This window comes from Lepidochelys kempii, chromosome 10 (assembly GCF_965140265.1).
Source record: "Lepidochelys kempii isolate rLepKem1 chromosome 10, rLepKem1.hap2, whole genome shotgun sequence".
NCBI lineage: Eukaryota > Metazoa > Chordata > Testudines > Cheloniidae > Lepidochelys > Lepidochelys kempii.
The window spans coordinates 35,239,260-35,260,456 of record NC_133265.1 but is presented as its reverse complement, the minus strand read 5'-3'; the positions used below and the strand labels follow the sequence as shown (position 1 = coordinate 35,260,456).

General features: G+C 51.6%; 2 protein-coding genes across 2 annotated transcripts in view; both read right to left on the bottom strand.

Annotated features, from left to right (window-relative positions):
• DECR2 (2,4-dienoyl-CoA reductase 2) overlaps window positions 1–21,197 on the bottom strand; it is a 108,669-nt gene that overhangs the window by 52,037 nt on the left and 35,435 nt on the right. The window lies entirely within an intron of this gene.
• On the bottom strand, window positions 7,646–15,741 carry NME4 (NME/NM23 nucleoside diphosphate kinase 4). Its single transcript, XM_073362824.1, has 5 exons — window positions 15,380–15,741; window positions 10,976–11,106; window positions 9,975–10,076; window positions 8,700–8,812; window positions 7,646–8,078 (listed from the first exon to the last, which is right to left on the bottom strand). Exons 1-5 carry the CDS (start codon window positions 15,531–15,533, stop codon window positions 7,958–7,960), a joined length of 621 nt encoding a protein of 206 aa, XP_073218925.1. The 5' UTR covers window positions 15,534–15,741; the 3' UTR covers window positions 7,646–7,957.

The window sequence follows — 21,197 nt, the reverse complement described above, 5'->3', positions numbered from 1 at the left end:
CTCTCCTCAAGCTCGTTCTCCCCCTCCTCATCTTCCCCAGCCACAGAATCCTCAGGCAGGGCAGAGAGTACCCCTCATTGGAGTCCACGGGCAGGGGTGGGGTAGTGGTGGCGGCCCCCGCTAGAATTGCATGCAGCTCAGCGTAGAAGCAGCATGTCTGGGGCTCTGTCCCGGAGCATCCGTTTGATTCTTTGGTTTTCTGGGATGCTTGTCTGAGCTCCTATAAGTTTCACGCGGCACCGTGTTGCGTCCCTGCTGTAGCCTGTGTCCCTCATGGCCTCGGAGATTTTTTGAAATGTTTTCATAGAATCATAGAATATCAGGCTTGGAAGGGACCTCAGGAGGTCATCTAGTCCAACCCCCTGCTCAAAGCAGGACCAATCCCCAACTAAATCATCCCAGCCAGGGCTTTCTCAAGCCTGAGCTTAAAAACTTCTATGGAAAGAGATTCCACCACCTCCCTAGGTAATGCATTCCAGTGTTTCACCACCCTTCTGGTGAAAAAGTTTTTCCTAATATTCAACCTAAACCTCCCCCACTGCAACTTGGGACCATTACTCCTCGTTCTGCTACCACTGAGAACAGTCTAGATCCATCTTCTTTGGAACCCCCTTTCAGGTAGTTGCAGGCTGCTATCAAATCCCCCCTCATTCTTCTTTTCCACAGACTAAACAATCCCAGTTCCCTCAGCCTCTCCTCATAAGTCATGTGTTCCAGTCCCTTAATCATTTTTGTTACCCTCCGCTGGATGTTTTCCAGTTTTTCCACATCCTTCTTGTCGTGTGGGGCCCAAAACTGGACACAGTACTCCAGATGAGGCCTCACCAATGTCAAATAGAGGGGAACGATCATGTCCCTCGATCTGCTGGCAATGCCCCTACTTATACATCCCAAAATGCTATTGGCCTTCTTGGCAACAACAACTGTTGACTCATATCCAGCTTCTCGTCCACTGTAACCCCTAGGTCCTTTTCTGCAGAACCGCTGGCTAGCCATTCGGTCCTTAGTCTGTAGCGGTGCATGGGATTCTTCTGTCCTAAGTGCAGGACTCTGCACTTGTCCTTGTTGAACCTCATCAGATTTTTTTTGGCCCAATCCTCTAATTTGTCTAGGGCCCTCTGTATCCTGTCCCTACCCTCCAGCGTATCTACCTCTCCTCCCAGTTTAGTGTCATCTGCAAACTTGCTGAGGGTGCAATCCACACCATCCTCCAGATCATTAATGAAGATATTGAACAAAACCGGCTCGAGGACAGACCCCTGGGGCACTCCACTTGATACCAGCTGCCAACTAGACATGGAGCCATTGATCACTACCCGTTGAGCCAACAATCTAGCCAGCTTTCTGTCCACCTTATAGTCCATTCATCCAGCCCATACTTCTTTAACTTGCTGGCAAGAATACTGTGGGAGCCCGTGTCAAAAGCTTTGCTAAAGTCAAGGAACAACACGTCCACTCCTTTCCCTCATCCACAGAGCCAGTTATCTCATCATAGAAGGCAATTAGATTAGTCAGGCATGACTTGCCCTTGGTGAATCCATGCTGACTGTTCCTGATCACTTTCCTCTCCTCTAAGTGCTTCAGAATTGATTCCTTGAGGACCTGCTCCATGATTTTTCCAGGGACTGAGGTGAGGCTGACTGGCCTGTAGTTCCCTGGATCCTCCTTCTTCCCTTTTTTAAAGATGGGCACTACATTAGCCTTTTTCCAGTCATCCGGGACCTCCCCCGATCGAATGAGTTTTGAAAGATAATGTCCAATGGCTCTGCAATCACATCCGCCAACTCCTTTAGCACTCTCGAATGCAGTGCATCCGGCCCCATGGACTTGTGCTTGTCCAGCTTTTCTAAATAGTCCCGAACCACTTCTTTCTCCAGAGAGGGCTGGTCACCTCCTCCCCATGCTGTGCTGCCCAGTGCAGTAGTCTGGGAGCTGACCTTGTTCGTGAAGACAGAGGCAAAAAAAGCATTAAGTACATTAGCTTTTTCCACATCCTCTGTCACTAGGTTGCCTCCCTCATTCAGTAAGGGCCCCACACTTTCCTTGACTTTCTTCTTGTTGCTAACATACCTGAAGAAACCCTTCTTGTTACTCTTAACATCTCTTGCTAGCTGCAACTCCAGGTGTGATTTGGCCTTCCTGATTTCACTCCTGCATGCCCGAGCAATATTTTTATACTCCCCTCATTGGGGAGGAGTACAGAAATCGATTCTAAGAGCCCATTAAGTTGAGAAAAATGGCTTCATTGTGTGGACGGGTGCAGGGTTACTTCGATTTAATGCTGCTAAATCCAACAAACTCATAGTGTAGACCAGGCATAAGAGAAGAAGGGATGAAAATTAGAGTGGAAAAAGAAATAATGAAAAGCAAACTACAGAACACACACAAATAAGCCCAAAAGGATCTTTCTTCAAAGGATAAAAGGAACCATTAAGCCAATTAAAAATGAAAGTGGATACCATGTGTGGGGGAATAAAGAACGAACATCGTTAAACAGTTACTTTGCTTTTGTCTTTTCTGAGGAGATGGGAAGAAATATAACAAAATCAGGGATCAGATTCTCAGAGGGGAGCCAGGCAGGGTACTGATAATAGGATGGGTTATACAAAGTTTAGCTGTTCTTAAAGCAACAGTTCTGGGTTGCATGCCCACATGAGCTGTACAGGAGCCAAGAGGGGAAATGGGCGAACCTTCACAGCAACAGACACTAAGTTAAAGTGCATTAGAGAGGTCTTGGAGGGACTGGACAGCAGACAGATAACTCCAAAGGCAAGAGTCAAACCAAGAAACTACAGAGCAGTGAGTTTACTGTATAGTATTGGGGAAAGCTTAGAAGCTGTGGCAAGGGCTGGAGGGAGAACCCCTGGAAAAGTAATTTGCTAGAGGATAGTTAGTGTGGATTCAGGCATGGTAGGTGTGACAGTCTATACTCTTATTTTCACCTTTTTTCCAAGACTATGATAAATTTTGCATAAAGTATACCTTAAGAGGTATAATTTGAAAACCCAATCTGCTGAACATTATTGTCTGATAAAATGTGTGTCAACACTGTCCGTAAAGTTTTAAGATTCTACTGTATAACATTGCTGAATATGTTCCAAATTTAGAAAAACAGCTTCCAACCATTTCCCCAGAGAAAAAAGGCTAGCCACCACCTCAGCCAGGTGTCAACATAATCAAATAGACTATCACAGACGATCACATAGTCAAACAGCTATTATTTGTCAGGAAGAAGGGTGTGGGTGAGAAATGTACATTTTGGCAAAGAAACAGCTGGGGGTTTCCATTCCCCAGACCTCCTGTCACCTGAAGCCCAGTTAGAGAGGATCCTCAAAGAGAAGAGAAAGATATAAGAATAGAGAACACACAACACAAATTACATTTCTCCTCCCTTTCTTTCTGCTCACAACATCAACAGCACCTGAAAGAACACAACTGGGGGAGGGGTCCTAGCTGGGAGGCTTCCCTCTAGTAAAGACTACTGTCAGAGTTCCCTCCCCACTCTGAACTCTAGGGTACAGATGTGGGGACCTGCATGAAAAACCCCCTAAGCTTATTTCTACCAGCTTAGTTTAAAACTTCCCCAAAGCACAAATTCTTTACCCTTGGAGGATATGCTGCCTCCACCAAGTGATTTAACAAAGAATCAGGGAAAGGACCACTTGGAGTTTCTATTCCCCCAAAATATCCCCCCAAGCCCTTAAACCCCCTTTCCTGGGGAGGCTTGAGAATAATATCCTAACCAATTGGTTACAAAGTGATCACAGACCCAAACCCTTGGGTCTTAGGACAATAGAGAAATCAGTCAGGTTCTTAAAAGAAGGTTTTTATTTAAAAAATGGTAAAAATCACTTCTGTAAAATCAGGATGGAAAATAACTTTACAGGGTAACAAAAGATTCAGAAACACAGCAGAACTTCCTCTAGGCTTAGTTTCAAAGTTACAAAAAAACAGGAATAAACCTCCCTCCAGCAAAGGAAAAATTCACAAGCAAAACAAAAGATAATCTAACACGCCTTGCCTGGCTTTTACTTACAATTTTTGTAATATGAGAAACTTTTAGGATGGTTTATAGGAGAAGGAGTTTTCTGACCTGATGTTTCTCTACTTCCCAAGAGAACACACAAAACAGAGCCTTCCACACCACCAAGATTTGAAAGTATCTTCTTTCCCCATTGGTCCTTTTGGTCAGGTGCCAACCAGGTTATTTGAGCTTCTTAACCCCTTACAGGTAAGGAGGAATTCTAGGCTACCCTTAGCTGTATGGTTATGACAACTGCAAAAAGCAGGTGGTGAGAAAAACCTTTGCTTTTAATTCATTTAGCTTTCTAAGTTAGATATTAGTTTGCATTTTATTTTTTAATTTCTTTGTAACCAATTCTGACTTTTTTATCTCATTACTTGTAATCACTTAAAATCTATCTATCGATAGTTAATAAACTTTGTTTTATTGTCTTATCTAAACCAATGTGTTTGGATTGAAGTGTGGGGGAACCTCCACTTGAGATGACCTATCCGAGAGGGTTTGTGCATATCATTATCTGATAATAAAATGATGGACTTTCTATGAGTTTGTATTGTCCAGAAGGAGAGAGCTAGGCAGTACAAAATGCATGTTTCTGGGGACAAGTCTGGGACCGGGAGTTTGCTGATGTTGCTCTGCAATATAATTCAGGAGTGGCTGGCCAGAAGAGCTCTTATAATTCAGCTGGGAATGGTTTTGAATGCTGGAGGTTATCTGTGAGCAGGCCAGGAGTGGTGGCTCCCACAGCGTAGCAGTGTAAAAAGCACCCCAGATTGGAGAATTGAGGTGACACAGCTGTCCATCAGTCCAGACTGTAGCCTGAGTAATGTCACAGGAGGTAATGCTTAACTAACTGCTGCAGTTCTGAGAACGTAATGCTGTCACGGTGAATAAGGGATATTCAGAGGCTGGAGAATACTTAGAATTTCAAAAGGCGGTGGATGGGTTTTGAAAAGAGGATTTGCTGATGCTACTGAAGTCTGAGTCGCAGCAAATGGCAAGGAATGCTGCAATCAGATTCCAAAGGATTTGCATTGTTTTATAGGATTGGGGTGCGGAAGGCAAATGCAGCTCAATCCCCAGGTGAGAAAGTTACAGTTGAGACCCTCTAGTTCAAGTAAAAGCCTAAATGGTTGAAGACAGGAAATTTGCAGTTCTAGCACCAGACCTGCCTCTGCACCCAACACCTTCCCTCTCTCCACCTGTGGGCTGGAGCCCCTCACTGATCCCCAGAGAAAGCCATCCCTCTGTTCTGCTGGGTGTATGATCTCCATTAGTATGGTATTTAGCTGTAGATCATGCACCCCCCCTGCCAGCCTCTACTGGGAAACAGAATGTAATTGCAAGCAGGCAGATCACAACTGATTGCTCGAGCAATACACAGGACCCAGAGGGACTGGATAGAGGAATAAGAGACACACTGGGTGCATCCAACCTCTTCAGTCTATATCACATGACTTGTTGATTGACCTGAGTGGGCCTGCACTCTGGCAGTGACAGATGCTGGCTGCGGTCTCAGGCACAAGGAAGAAGGACTTCTACCCTGCTGTCTCATGGGTCTGTGGCCAGTATTTGTGGCATGGAGGAGGTCTGTGGAGCACGTGTGGCGGGAATTCACAGTCACTCGAGGGAGAGTGAAAGCGGGAGGTACAATGGGGTTTCCAGGCCATGCAAGGAGGAGGGGAAAAGAAGGTGGGCTCTTCAGCCCATCATGGGATGGTGGATGTAGGAGGGTGTCAGGACTGCATACTACAGGTAAGATATTTTATTTATTTGCATCAAAACCCTCCACCCCAAAGAAGGCCCTTCTAGGCAGTGCCTGTGTCACAGATTTATAAGAGGCGTTACAAACCACAACCCCTGAAATCAGCAGCATTTTCCCTTTCCCGCCCCAGCTACACTTCGTGCTAATCAGCAGCATGGATCAGAACTCCCATCCCACCTGGACAGACTCAGTTCTGCTGCACTGCCCACTCAACAGGCCTGGAGGGTTACGGGGTTTAGGTTGTTCTGGACGTTGGTTGGGGGATGACTCCTTTCTGTCTGAAGGAAAAGGGAACGACACAGAAAGCACTTTGCCAGCTGCTGCCTCTGTGTTGTAAACTTTAGATTGTGAGCACTCAGTGACAGGAACTGTCCCATGCTATGGGTCTGGGCAGTGCCCAGCACAAAGGGGCTTTGATTTCAGCTGGAGCCTCTGGACACTATAATCAATTTAAACAATATCAGCAAGTAGGTTACATCAAGAGCTCCCCTGATCATCTCAGTCATGGCAGCATGATTCAGGAGGAGAGGGGGCTTCTCCAGCAGGAAAGTCCCAGGCTGCTGGTAGCTTTCGAGCTCCTGCGCTATGAGATACTGTAGTCTTTGTAGTCACAGTGGGATAGCGGGACAAGTGGATGATCGAATCTTCACTTACTATGGAGTGGGTGGCTGCTGCACTCTTCAAAATGTGGGTGTGTAGCCCATAGTAAATGTGAACATAGGGTACGGTGGGCAAGACAAAGGGGTCTCCAGCCTATACGTGGATGGCCGAAATCTCCATCAGCATCAGATCCCCTATGACACAAGGAGTTCATAAAAGCCTACCAACAGTTCATGAGAAGACAAGACAGCTTATTATTATTCGACCACAGCCACGGAAAAATCCTGAGCAGCCAAACCATACCAACAGTAAAACCACCAGGCCACACTGCTACACCTCCAAGCTCAGCATCACCCAACGCAAAAATTTGCTATCATACTGAATTTGGGGGGAAAAAATCAGCAAAGGTCTCTGAGCGCCCAAGCAGCAGAATCCACAACAGGACAAACACCATGCCACCCCCGTTAGCATTTCCTGAGTCAGAGTGGTAGAGGCCCTGGAAGTACTATGGGATGTCTGTGCCCCTTGTGGATCGTGAAGTCAAATGAAATACACCTGGGCCCATTCTGCACTGGTGTGGTCAATGTATTACTCAAGAAGAGCAACTGCCCAGGGGGCCTAGAGGATGTGTTAGTCCAGCCAACACTTGGAATGAGAAGATCCACAGACCCCAAACTATCTCTTTAGTTACCGCCTGACTGTAAATCTTTCCTTGCTAGACTAGGTCACTGAGAAGGTTGTGACAAACTACCACCAGCAGCATCTAACGGTCGCCAATATCCATTTGGCTGTGGCACAGATGCACAGACGGGTGGTCTCATAGCTCTGGAGGAGGATGGTGGACCCTGTTGAATCCCGTTGATGGAGCTGTCCCCCCAAAGATTCTGCTCGCCGCCAGACAGATTCCCAGAGCATCAGGACAGGCAGCTGCTTCTCCTCATCCACAGCCCACCTGCAGAATCCCACCAGGCTCAGCCCTATCAACTCTCCTGCTTAGCCTCTCTGTCCAACCACTAGGGCGCATTGCCAAGCTCAAATCAACTGCTGATATACTGATAGATATGGGGCACAGTGCCATCCACCCAGCTACACCAGATTGTTCCACAGTAATGGATCTGGGAAAAATCAGGGGTTTGGACTGGATTGCCCCATGGCTACTCCATTTACATGGCATATTACAACAGAGGTGGTTGCTGGCCCCACAAGACACTCCCATCCTCACCCCCCAAGAAGGGCAAGAAAAGAGAAGAGGAAGGGAAACAAGAGTCACATTTGTAACATATTAAGTTTTAATGTGAATCCTTCAAGGACTTAACCCCATCGTTCTTCCTTCATGTACATCAGTTCTCCAAGGGCTTATTGGCACTACGGTGAGAAGAGGGGTGAGTCTGCCACGTCTGAGAAGGGAAGTGCGGCCCCCTCTAGTAAAGTCGACATAAAGGAAGCGTGGCCTCCACTCTGCAGCGTCAGGATCTGTGGCATACTCGCTGGGCCCCAAGGAGCTACAATAAGGCAGCGCTGTCAGAGGTAGTAGATCCTGGGCCAGGCAACGCGGCCAGAAGAGGCCTTCAGAGCTGGTAAGTGTTACTGTAGTCACAGCAGTCCCAGTCCACCAACTCGCTGCTGTGAAACCACAAACTGATCTCCCTCTGGGCCGTCTCCACAGAGTCACTGGCATGAACGACGTTCCTGCGGCCAAGAGAAACACGTGATAAGGCAGACAGGCAGCCTCAAGGGCAGAACCTGGATGCCCTTGCGGACATGGTCCTGCAGCCAAGACCCTTCCCCTTGCCTCTAGCCACCACAGATGGGCAATATGCCCATGTCATAGCCTTGATCACTTAAGTGTTACGTCAGTCCCCCCCAGCATCTCCCCACAGTTTCATTAGCTACCCCCCTGTGAGTACTCTCCCCTCACCCCGTGCCACTGGGATGGGGCAACCAGCCCTCTACAGTAATGCTGTCCATGGATGGGTCTACAGGAGGCTCAAGTCACAGACTGTCTCAGATGCCAGGGTGCTGCCAAGGAGGTTCAGGTCTGTGGGATTGCCAAGCATGGCACATGGGGGGAGGGATAGCTCAGTGGTTTGAGCATTGGCTTGCTAAATTGTGAGTTCAATCCTTGAGGGGGCCATTTAGGGATCTGAAGCAATAATTGGGGATTGGTCCTGCTTTGAGCAGGGGGTTGGACTAGATGACCTCCTGAGGTCCCTTCCAACCCTGATATTCTGTGATTGATTCTTGATTGATTCTATGACACTGCCCAGCACGGTGGAGCTAGTTGGCTGGCTGGCTCGGTGCGATTTGTACCTGCTGACATGGATGCTGAAATCTCCCCGGATCGTCCCAGGCTTGGCTTCAGCGGAGTCGGTATCTCCTACCATGGCCCTGGAAGTCCTAACCACATTGTAACCTTCCCACACCTGCAATACACACAGGCTCTGTGAGCTGAGACAGGGCAAGCTGCACAGAAACTCCCATTGCACAACCACCCTGGGGAGACAGAACTCTGCTCCAGTGGCCAAACTGGGTCTCCCCTTCAGGACTGATCTCAGGGCCATTATGCAGGCTGACTGGGTCCTGCAGAAGTGTGGTGGGGGGATACTGGGGAAGGCTGGGGGTGCCTGGGATCATGTTGAGCTCCTCAGTCCCATCAGACTCCTCCTGTTCAGTGTGAAAGAAGCAGAGTGGGGCAGCCAGCCAGGCACAAGGCAGGGGAGGGTCACGCCAAGCTGAGCCACAGCGCAGAGTCCTGGGCCTACACTGGCAGCATTGGCCCTGTGAGCGCTGATTCTGTGGGGGAGGGGAGTAAAGCAGAGGACAGAGACAGAGTGATGTGCGGGGAGGAAAAAACGAACGGAGACCAAAACCAAAAGGGCTGAGCGAGTGTCAAAGCACCAAGGCCTGGGCCAGGGGGAGGGGCTGCACCTGGGACTGATGTCAGCACAGGCTCATCATCTTCTCCCCCCACCGTGATCGTAAGCCCCTCCGCAGGTCACTGGAGCAAGGGGGTTTCATGATGTTTGCACTAAAGTGTCACTCGGCTGGGGAGGGCACACGAGGCTGGTCACCCTCACTTTCCGATTCCCGCACTCACGCAGGGCAGGTGCTGGTTCCCAGCACAGCAAGGGAAGGGCCCAGTTCCACCCAATATATGGTCCCCTGTATTGCACCGGGTGGGGAGCCTTCTCCACTTGGACCTGGGCAGTGCTTAATTTGTAATGAAAGAGATGCTGGGGCTCAAGCAATTGTTTTACATTCATAACTGACACAGCAAGCCCAGAGGTGCCAGGGCTCTGAACTGCCAGGCCCAGAGGTGCCGGGGCTCAGCACAAATTAAGCACTGGATCTGGTGTTGAACAAAGTGACTTTAGAAACCAAAGCCCCAGAGAATATGGATTCCAGGACAGAATGTGTTGGAAGATTCCCTTTCCTTGAGAGAAATCAACGATGAAACTAAAGTTAATGTCCTAAATCTACATTCCCATTCCCATCCCCACCCCCACCCATCACCTTTAAACCACCCCACCCTTCCCCCACACCCTTTGCCCCTAAACACACACGCACACACACACACAGCCTTACCATGGCAACCACTGGGCCTGAAGTCATGTAATGGATCAGTGCTGGGTAGAAGGGCTTCCTCCGCAGCTCATGGTAATGTTCTGCCAGGATCCCCTCATTGGCCTGGAAGAAAGGGGGGACCCCAAAGTGAGAAGCAAGCCCTGCGCCCAAGATAGGATCCAATGGGAAATCAATGCCCCCTCCCTATGGCTAGAAGAGAGAGTTCATTCAGCATTTCCTCTGCACCTTCCCTGTGCAGGGAGTGACTCTACCCAGATTTCTGGGAGAGCTGCAGAGGCAGGAGCCAGAGGACAAACAAATTCAGTTCTTCCTTGGCTCATGGCATCAACCAAGGGGGTGTCTCCCCATTTACATTGCCCCGACCTCCATTTGTGAGGGGGTGTAGTGGGGACCTAGTGGTCAGTGGACAAAGGGTTACTGGACTGGACTCCCACCCCAGCAGAGTCTGGTTTAAATCACCAAGGAGATGAGCCTGGAGGACTCAGTCTAAGCACAGAAACAGCACACTAGTGGCAATTGGCTCTGGCTCAGAAAGCCTGGAACTGGAATAGCAGCGGGCAACGAGCCAGGATTTAGGGGCAATGACAGAGTTGGGGATTGCAGGATTGCAATAATGGAGGCCCGACGATGCAGTGGGAGATGTTGCGGGGGATGTGGGGGTGAGGCTCAAGCCTTCAATAGTAGAGTGTAGAGGGCCAGAGCCGTCAGGGAAGGGAGGGCCAGAGCTGCAGGATGCGTCAGGAGACACACTTACACTCCAGACTGGACCAACAGGGGGTGCTGAGGGCCAGGTTCGAGCTGTGACTCTTGGGGAAGGTTAGACAGCTCCTGCCAGCATGGCCTGGCTCAGGCCAGCGTTGATAGTGCCTCACTTCCATCAACACACAAGCCCAGGCCATGTTTTAACATTCCCCGCCATCTAGCTGGTCTGTCCAGGTCTCCAGTCACCTGACCCCAGAACAGAGAACCAGGCTGTCCTCTGGGATGTGGCAAGCAGGTACCTGGAGCAGCTTCATGCCAACTAGCTTGAATCCACGCCTCTCAAAGCGCTTGATCACGTCACCGACCAGCCTCCTCTGCACTCCGTCAGGCTTCACCGCCACCAACGTCCGCTCCTGGATCCCAGGGATCCCTGATGGGCACCAAGAAAGGGAGAAGGGCAGGTTACAGCCCAGGTCACCCGTCCACAAACACAGCGAGACTGGGCACCATCCTTCTCCCAGGAGCTGCACAGGGAGCCCTGCAAGGACCCAACCTGAGCAGGGAGCAGGAATTATTGATTTCACACTGCAGCTGGTTTTGCTGCTCAGACCCGTGGTGCCGGCAGGAGGAGCCAGAAGTTCGGGGAGGATTCCCAACAATCCCAGCACTGCCTAGGTTTTGCTGCCTGGCCCCAGCTGGGAACTGCAGGGTGGGTAGGTTTTTCTCACAGGGAAAAGCCAGCCGGAACTACTGAGGGCTGCGATGCCTTGTATCCTGCAGCCACTGGACTAGCTGGAAGGGCCTGGCTCAGCCAGGGGACACGGGTGGGGGTCGGGGGTGGAGGCAGCTGGTGCTCAGTTCCTCTTTGCTGGTGACTCTCTGCTGGGTGGGGAGCATAGACCAGGCAGGAGAGAAGATTTCTGGATCTAATAGGACAGACCCATAATGCATTACAATTGGAGCTCCCCAGGCAAGAGCCAGGTGGGGAGAGGAGACATGTACAGGAAGCCCCTGGGCCTACCAGGAGTTTGCAGGGTCTTCAGCCTGAGGAATGGTTTCTGCGCTCCCCCACTCCCTGCTCAGCTCAGCCCCTGCCCCACTGGGATGCTGCTGCAGAGGATGGCTGCTCTTAGCTGCTTTGGCTGAACTAGCAGTGGGCTGGGCTTGGGGCTGGAGCTGTGTCAAGGCCGCAGGGAGCTGGGAGAAACAATCCACTGTGCAAAGTGCTCCCGAGCCAGGCGGGGAAGCATGGAGCATCGCAGCCTGCAGCATCTGTGGGAAGAGCTAGCAAGCAGGAGCCACAGTGCCAGCCTCCAACACACAGCTGCAGACACCACCCCAGTCTCCTTCCCACCCAGATCACTGCCTGCCCATAGCCCGCCCCCACCCTCCAGTATTAATTCTTCACTTTCAGCTCTGCCATCCTGGTCCATTGCCTTGCCCCTACCCCACCAGTCTGGGCAGCCCAATTATTTCCTTCTCCCACTCCTGTCTCATAGGGGGCTTTTCACTCCCTGCTGCCGCTGCTGCATGGGGTGACCTGGCCATCCCAGCTCACCAAGCCAGCACCCTCCCTCTCTTCCCTGAGTCCTACAGTGTCAGGGAGGAGAGGAGCATATTAGTGATTTCCACCCCAGCTGCTTGAGACCTCCTGGCCCATGGGTCTGAGTGCTTGGGACAGGGCCTGGATGGAGTTGTGTGTATTGTACAGCAGGGAGCACACAGGCCGCACTAGCCATTCCCCAGAATATGAGAATACACCTTCCTGCAGGATTCCCCCCCCCATCTAGCAAGCAAAAGGGATCCCACCTCTCCCCTTTCAGACAGCTGAGGCTCAGCTATCTGCTAACTGGAACGAACCAAGCTGGAGGCCTCAGGGGACTCATCTGTTTCCAACCTCAGCCCCTTAGTATTAAGCAGACTCCCAAAGGTCAGGCCTGGGCTTAGCCAGCCCCATGGGGAAGGGACACAACTCTTTAGATCTCGCTCCAGCCCGCAATCTCTTCCCAGGTGCTGAAGGATGAGCAGCCCCTGGTCTTAGCAGCGGGAGACAGGACTCAGGAGCCTTTTGAGTGGGCTTGAACTCGGCTGGGTGTTCTCTCCAGCCACCTGCGAGGGGCTACACAAAATGTACGTGATTTGCATTAAGTTGTGGGGTCCCAACACACTTTACAGGCTGTATGCCAACAAAGGATCAGGTCAGCCACCCCGGGGCAACTCCTCTGAACTGGCAACACTAAACAATGGTCCAGGACAGGACAGGAAAACCCCACATGGACATAGCAGTGTAGCTCTGCCAGCACAACCCCATTGTGCAGATGTAGCCTGCCCCCCTGGAAGGGGTTTTTCCATGGGTGTAGGAACACCGCCTCCCCAGACAAAGTTAGCTCTGGCAACGGACACACTCTGCCCTCAACACAGCTGCATCTACACAGGGGGTAGGTCAGCATAGCTACATGGTTTATTCACGCTCTGACCGTCATAGCTCAGTCGATATCACTTGTAAAGGCAGACCAAGCTGGAGGCTCCTCTCATCTCCACTGGAAAGTAGAGGGAGAATTGATGGAGGCAGCAGCATGGTTCTGTGCTTTGACCATGGAATGGGGAACCAGGACACTGGGATATATCTGCCCTTCAGCCCCATTTGTTTGCCCCACATGTGGCTATAACCCACACAGGCAGAACTAAACTTGAGTGCAGGCTTAAACCCGGTCAGATTCATGGTGTGGACAGTCCTCAGGGACTCCAGTGCCACAGGGCTGGGTCAGACTAGATGGTCCCTTCTGGCCTTAGTCTCTGGATCTCAGCTGGATCCCATCCACACAGGCAGGACAAATGAGTCCCAGTAATCAGGGCTAACGTATGGTCAGTTCTACGGTGCAGCAAGGCCTATGTCAAGAGCTACACCTGGACTTCGGGCCTTGCACTTCGCATTATTTGATGCCCAATTGTTTGCCGAGCTGCAGCCATCGCTGGGTGTTGGACTGAAACTGCTTGGAGCCAGGCTAGCAGCCCACTGGTGACTGTAAGCAGAGGTTCCAGCCTAATGCAGCCTGCTTTCAGTAATCCAGGCCTGGCCTATGCTCGGCCCCAAGGCAGTGGATTTTACTAAGACCAGACAGACGGACTGCAGGGGAGAACCCACTTTCCAAATGAAATACCTGGCCAGCTTGAATCTATCCCTCTTTTGCTAAGTTATGGGGGATTTCTGAAAGACCCCAAAGCTTTAAATCCCAGCTTAACTGGAAGGAACTAAAGTTCTCACTTCTCTCAAGCAGGGGCCTTTGCAGCAGGAGGGGAGAATACGGGGAAAAGATGAGTGGGATGTCGGCCCCACTGAGCCTGTCACCCATGGCTGCCCCTCAGCCCCATGTCAGACGCATCCCTAGCAATGGTGCAGGTGCCGCCAGCCCAGGCTGTGCTTGGGGTTGTGATACTGCTGAAGATGCTGGACCCAGTCTACCTGAGCCCTTACGCTGTTCCTAGCGCTAGAGCAGCTGAAAGAAAAAGGACGTGAATTTTCTAGAGCAGGCACTGCTGGACACGTGCCAAACGCAGAGGGGAGTCCAAGGATGGGGTAGCTTTCCCCTTTTGGCCAGCACCACCTCCTTCAAGACAACTTGGGAAGGGCTGATTGTATCGGAGCTCCACTGTCTTAAATACTGTACTTCCTCTTTCCTCCCAGAAGTTTGGAAAACATTCTGGTCTCCTGCTCAGACCAGGGCAAGGGGGGATCATGCTGCTGGGGCACCAGCAAAGGGGGATCAGGCTGGCTGGACTGAGCGTTCTTGGCCCAGGCACCAGAGGGAGACCCAGCAGCTTTCTCGCAGTGACAAAGGGACCAGCGCTCAGCATCGAAGCCCTCCCACCCCGCAGCGCCATTCCGAGCAACAACGTAGAAGTAAACAGCCCTGCCTTCTTTGTTCCAGGTTACAGTTTAAACCCACAATAAAACAGCGTGGGAGAAGAATCTCACCAGGGTGGCGTGTGCATTTTTCATTCTAGACGATTTCATTCCAGCCCTATTTATAACCAAGGCGGGGGGGCCCAGAGAACTGGTGGTGGAAAAGGGTCGTCCCGGTGCAAAGCAGCAGCAGGATCTGGCAGCCTCAGTCCCTGGAGCTTTAGCCAGCCCCCTCCCCCTGGCCAGCAGATGCCTGGAGGCTTGCAGCTCTGGGCAAGGGGCTCGCGGGGAGGGAGCAATTGCAGGCAGTGAGATCACAGAGCCAGCCAGCTGATGACCCAGCTGGGAAGCAGCAGAGGAAGCACATCCACGGGGGGACTGGAAACCAAAACAAACAAACTGGAAGGTGGGGGTGGTGTTCCCCAGGCACGTGGAGATATTGCGCTTACGAGACAAAGGCTAGGAGGGGGTCCCCCTCCCCCGGCCGGCAGCGATCAGAGCAGCGGGCGGCTTTGTTGTCAGTTTACAGACCTGCCCGCACAGTCCTCACGGCCCGCCGGGTGCAGAGGGCAAGTCCCCCCGCACGGCCGGGCTCGGGGCAGCTAGTCCACCCGGCCTCCGCCGGGCTTTGATGCTGCTCGGCGCTGGGAGTGCGATTTGTGAGCGGAGAAACACCCGGCGGGGGGGAGGAGATGGGAGCTGCAGACTGGGGCGGGGGAGGGGGGATGAGGGGTCCGGGAGAGCCCCCGGCGCCGCTGGGGGGGGGATCGGTCCCTAGCTCCGCACAGCTCGGACTCACCAGCGCTGTAGGGGCGCCTGGAGCCAGGCCCCAGGGAGCGGGCTGCTGGCGCCGCAGCCTCCGGCTTGAGGCGCTCCGGGCCCGGCGTGGAGCCGCACAGACTCCGCTGGCCCTGCAGGAGGCTCCTGGCCACGCAGCGCTGGAAGAAGCCCATGCTCGGACCCGGGCTGCCCGCTCCCCCTCCCAGCGGACCGGGACAGCAGGGCACAGCCCGGCCGCTGGGCTCTGCCTTCTCAGGCTGGAGTTTATAGTCCGGGCTTGTTGGGGGCCAGGGAAGGCCCCCCCCGCAGCACCACCCCAGTCCCGGTGAGGAACAAGGGAAGTGTCAGGTTTCCGTCCCACCCCTTAAAGCGGACGCGAGCCCCACAGGCGGCTGCACCGGCCCCAGGGCCGGCTGCTCTGTCCCTCCCTCCCACGTGCACCCTGCACCGGCCTCCGGGAGCCCAAAGCCGCTCCCCCGCCCATTGCATGGAGGGTACCAGCCACCCCAGGGGACACAGCGCTCAGCTCCTGCCCTTGGAGTGCTGCAAGGCCAGAGCAGAGCCTGCCCCGCTCCAGGCATTCAGCCCCGGGGGCCTCCCTCCCCTGGGCTCCTGCTCAGCCTGGTCACCTCCCTCTTCCCAGCAGCTGTCACGGGTCTGTCCTCCCGCTGACCCCTGCAGCCAGAGGCCAAGCTGCTAGGTACAGCACAAGAATCTCCAGGAAGGGTTTAGGCTCCCCCTTAGAAAACTCAGGTGGAAGCCCAGCAAATCCAGTCTGGGGAGTTTGCCCCAAGGTTAGAGAAATGAGACAGGAGCCCTGAAATCTTCAGCCCTTACAAACCCCCTTGGGAAGGGAGGGCAACTCCTCAACCAATGCCCTGAGAGACCCGGTGCAGTTCATGGCTCATCCACCCCAGGCCAACATCAGCACTAGGCTCTCCCCTGGGCGGGAAGCTATGACCTCCCCCCACTTTCCAAGCCAAAGTAGGGCTGGAGCAGGAGGTGGCTCATGGCTGCCTGTGCACATAGCTCCAGCAGCAGAGAGCAGCCAGGCCCAAGGAGTGTTTCCAGGAGGGACTGTACAGAAGGAGTTGATACAACACAGCACCTGGATGAGACACTGCGGGGAGGGACGGCTGGTAAGTTATTCGGAGGAGAGGTGGGGACCATCTGCCATGGTGCCTGGAAAGGCTGTGGCCTTGACTAAATTCTTTGCCTGCACAACCCCCAGTCACACCTGGGGGAGTGTGGCCCCTCTGGCCTCCCTGGAGCCGTTACAATGGCAGCTGTACATCTGCTCCTGGGGACAAGGAAATGCAGCCACATGCCCCACCCCCTCAAAGCACAAGTGGCTCTGCTGGATTGTTCTCCGTGACTCCTGCTGTCCCTACTTACTTACCACTTCAGGCACACCTGTCCTGCGCCACAGTCCTGCCACTGGTGATGGGAGAGCCTTCACCTCAGCAGCTTCCTCTGGCACCTGGAGCAGCCTTCGCACGTGACTCGGGGAAGGTATCTTCCATTATCTGGCCCCCCTTTGGGTCAGAATTTGCATTGCCACATACAGGCTGAATTGGGTTACTTTGACTCTTGGCCTGGATCTAACCATTGTTGTGCACGTTTGGAAAGAGATTTTAAATTTTAGGCAGCTGCAGTACGAGCTCCTCTCTCCTGGCAGTGCCCATGCACCCCATTCTCACACACACACGTGATAGTTGTTAGTCACGTTACTGAACTCGCTCTTGGAAGGCACTCATACTACAGCAATGAGCAAAGCCTGAGAATAGACCAGAACACAGGATTACTGCTGCATCTTAGGCCTGACCTGGTGTTTCTCTGCCAGCCTCCCCCTACAGAGTCCCAACTATGCCAAAGTGTGTGGGGATTCAAAGATGTGAGAAGACATCCTGTGCAACTTCCCATGCAAGCGGCTGGAAATACAGATATCTGCATGATTCCTTCATCCCGGGAAACAAAAGAAAGACCCAAGCTAGGTAGAAGCCGAGTTGGAGGCCTTTCCTAATTAATAGACATTTAGTTGAGCAGGAATCTGGAAAACTGCTCTCACCCTGTAATAATGTTAGGGACAGGCTCACACTCCTGGGAATTCTCACTCATGAGGAGAGAGGCAACAAAACCAGAAGTTTGCATTAGAATATGAAAGGGGGGGGGGGAAGAGAAGCATTTCAAAACTGATGCTCCAAAGAATGTTTCAAATATCTTATTCAGAGTTTAATCTAAGCAGGCGAATCTGAACAGAGAATGGAGGACACTTAGCACTTTGCATCATCTCCCTGTTACAAACAGAGGCACAGAAACTGAAACAACGTGCCAAGGGTTGCACAAAGTCAAGGCACAGCTGGGAACAGAAGTTAGGTCCTCCTGCCACCCAATCCACTTCCCTGTGCACCAACAGGCAGGAGATGGCGGCTAGTGCATGGTACCAGAGGTGCAGTCACCACAAAAGCGTCTCGTGGATCTTTTGTACAGAAGATGGTTTGCTTTTATAAATCTCTGGTCACCATTAAAAGACCAATCACTCCTGACAGTGGTAGCGGTCACAGAGCTGTTACTGCTCACAGTAAATCATAGGGAACTACTGCAGTAACTCAGCTAAGAGAGCATGGTGACAGCTGGGAAATTTTGCTGTTTTAATGGTGACCATCACAAGCTCAGCAAGGGGCTCTAGGGACAGCAAACCACAAAAGAGCTGGGATTAATTTCCTGTAATTAATTTGATAACTGGATGAATTTTATTTCCCACACACAAGATTCCTGAGACAACTTCTTAGGACAACTGTTTGACTCAAACATTTCTATTTAACCAGTTCCAAGCTAATGGAAAATTGTAGTCATTAAGTGTTTTCTTTAAAAGGGAGGTAATTTGAACTAGTTCCCAGAATGCTCCTGTCACATTTGTATGCATGCACTAATTAATACTACGTTGCGCTCATATAGTGCTCACTGGATCTCCAAGATCCTTTACAAACAATGAATTAAGCCCTACAACAGACTTGCCCAGATGGGGTAATTGAGATGCAGAAGAGTTAGGTGCTTTGGCTCAAGGTCACAAACCCAGATCTCTGGGCTCGCACTCCTGGGACAGATCCACAAGACCATTCTTTGCTGCTGTACTGTTCATACAAGTCATACAGTATCCATCACGTGTTATTGATGAGCGAGTGTGCAGCATGTGCTCTACAGCTGTGAATCTTGTTATTCAGACGTTTCCTATTACATCAGAACTCAAGACAATGCCCCCTCTTCAGGTCCCAGTGGCATTAAGAGCCAAACTGCCCCTACAAGTCAAACTGCCACAGCCTTCAAAAATACTTCTCTGTCCCCTCCTAAGAAGCGAGCACACAGCCTAATCTTCCTGATCACTCACTGCACACAGCAAACCCGTGTGCCCTTGATTTGACTCTTCCCATAAATCCGACCTTGTTTTCAAAATCTCCCTGCTGCACAGGTTGGTCTTCAGCAGTAAGACAGCCCTCCAGAGAGGATAGCTAGCGGATAGCACTTGCACCTGAGCAAGGCTGGGCCAACCAACATCCTCCCCCATCTGTAACAGCCCCAGTGCACTCTAGTGGAAATCGAGAGAGGAGTCTGGCTATCTGCTCTGGACGGTGCTGGCGAAATACCAAAGACAAGAGCTGGGGGTAATGAGAGAGAAAAAGGGAAAGGGCTTTAGAGGAAGACCTCATACTTCGCTGGTGGTGACCAACAACTGAGGAAAAATGCTCCAAAGCTCTTAGGGTCTAGAGGCAATGACCAAGCAGGTGAAGGACTGGTCACATACCCAGGAGCAGGGCTATTCTTTGTGGACAGGGAAATGCAGCTGATGCCCAATCCCTCTCCAAGTGCAACAGTGGATTAAAGACAGTGGTTGTGTATAAATACCCCCTCTCACTCAAGACCTGCTCCTTGGGCACCTTCTGGCCAGTCTCTCACTGTCCTGACAGCAAACTGATACAATCCCTGCAAAGCCAGCACAGCTCTGGAAGAACAGTGTCTCAGCTATCATCAGCCTACCCATTACATTCTGACCATAGATGAGGCAAATGACCAGAGAAGAGGCAGTCACCACCACTTTCCCTTTTGATCCCAGACCTGCCTCTTCCTTCTGTCTCCTTCATTGTCTCCTTCCTAGAAGGCAAGAAGAAAGCAGAGGCAGTGGAGACAGGAGGCCTGAGATATCTGCAACTCTGTCCCCTGCATGCTGGAAGCATAAACAGCTGAGAAAGGGACAGACCAGGGATAGACTCCATCGAGATCTTGCTTCCCACTTCCCGAAAGTGGAAGCCATATGCTGAAATAGTCAAGGCTACTGCAAGTGGAAAAGAAGGGTGATGTACAAACAAACAGACTAAGCACTGCAGACGTGATGCGGAGTCAGCAAAGGTAGTCACAAACTTCCTGACATCACACTGCTGGTGGATGCATCAACCCATAAATGAAATGGGAGTTCCCTCTCAGGGTCCCGTTGACCCATAACTTCTCTGCTCAGATTGCCCACAAAGGAGCACTAGTGGATGTGAACAAGCAGCCACTGGGAAATTGACAGGAGTTTTTGATTCAAATGGGCAACAAAGATGAAGGGCTTTTCTCCATCTCCCACCTCTTTCCAGATGATCCCGATATACAACAGCAGGGTATCAGCGTGTGTACAAGGGAGTTTGGTTTAATGGCAGAAGGAAGAGGCAGCTCTGTTACAGAGGAATTAATCTCATTAGGAGAGACTGAAAGGCCAAATACACCAAGCCTTTTATCCACAGATAATCCCACTTGCATTTGTCAATACAACCACAGACATGCAAAGGGGCTGCTGGATGTGCTCTGAAGTAGCCCTGCCTTCAAGCCAGATAACAAGGAGAGCTTCATCCATGAAGACCGGTCCATTTTCTCCCAAAACAGCTGGAAAAGAGCTACTAAATTTTAAAGCAACAGTGTGGGAATTCTGCTCTGGAGCAGCTCTCATTAATGGAAGAGAAGGTGCCTCCTTCCCCTTTCCAGTCCACACACAGCTCCAAAGCAAGGCCATTTGATAGTCCATCAGTAGTCATATTCCTGGCCTGTTCTCACTGTGCTCAGCTTCTCTATGCTGGTCCCTTAAACCTTTTCATCTGAGTGAAGCCAGCGCAGACACTCTCCAAAGAGCTACCTGGTCATTGATCTACGGTCCCCTTGCGTTCCAAGGGGCAAATGTCACAGCTTGTTGCAATGCAGCAGGTCATTGCTCCCAGAACAGTGGCACCATGAAAGTTGTTTTCTTTTAAAGAAGCCAAGTATCAAGGACTCTACCCTGGTGCTGACACATCACAAAGGGAAACACACATGGCCCTGTGTTCCCAGTACCCCCTCACCCAGTCCCTGTAGCCTGAGTGTCACCCCTGACATCACAAAGGGAACGCACATGGCCCTATGTTCCCGGTACCCTCTCACCCAGTCCCTGTAGCCTGAGTGTCACCCCACTCCCTGAAGTAGAGTCCATTCACAGTGATCTCCAGTGGTTAGTGTAAACATCCCCCCTTCACAATAAAGCTTAATTCACTGTGGATTGTCTCTCACCTACAAATTGTAACGTTAACCTTCCCACTCTGCGCTGGCATCTCTCTGCCAGCAGGGTTGGAGGTTAAGCCACTGGGTTGCTCCCATGCCCCACAGCAATGACGGGAAGGGACAGCAGATACACTTGATTAACATGCATGGTCATCTGCTTGCCAGTCAGGACGTGGAAGCATACTAGGAAACGGTCTGGAAAATCTGCTTACTATTGTAAGGAAGGGACAGCCAACATAATAAAAGGACCAGTCTCTTCAATTACCACCAGATAC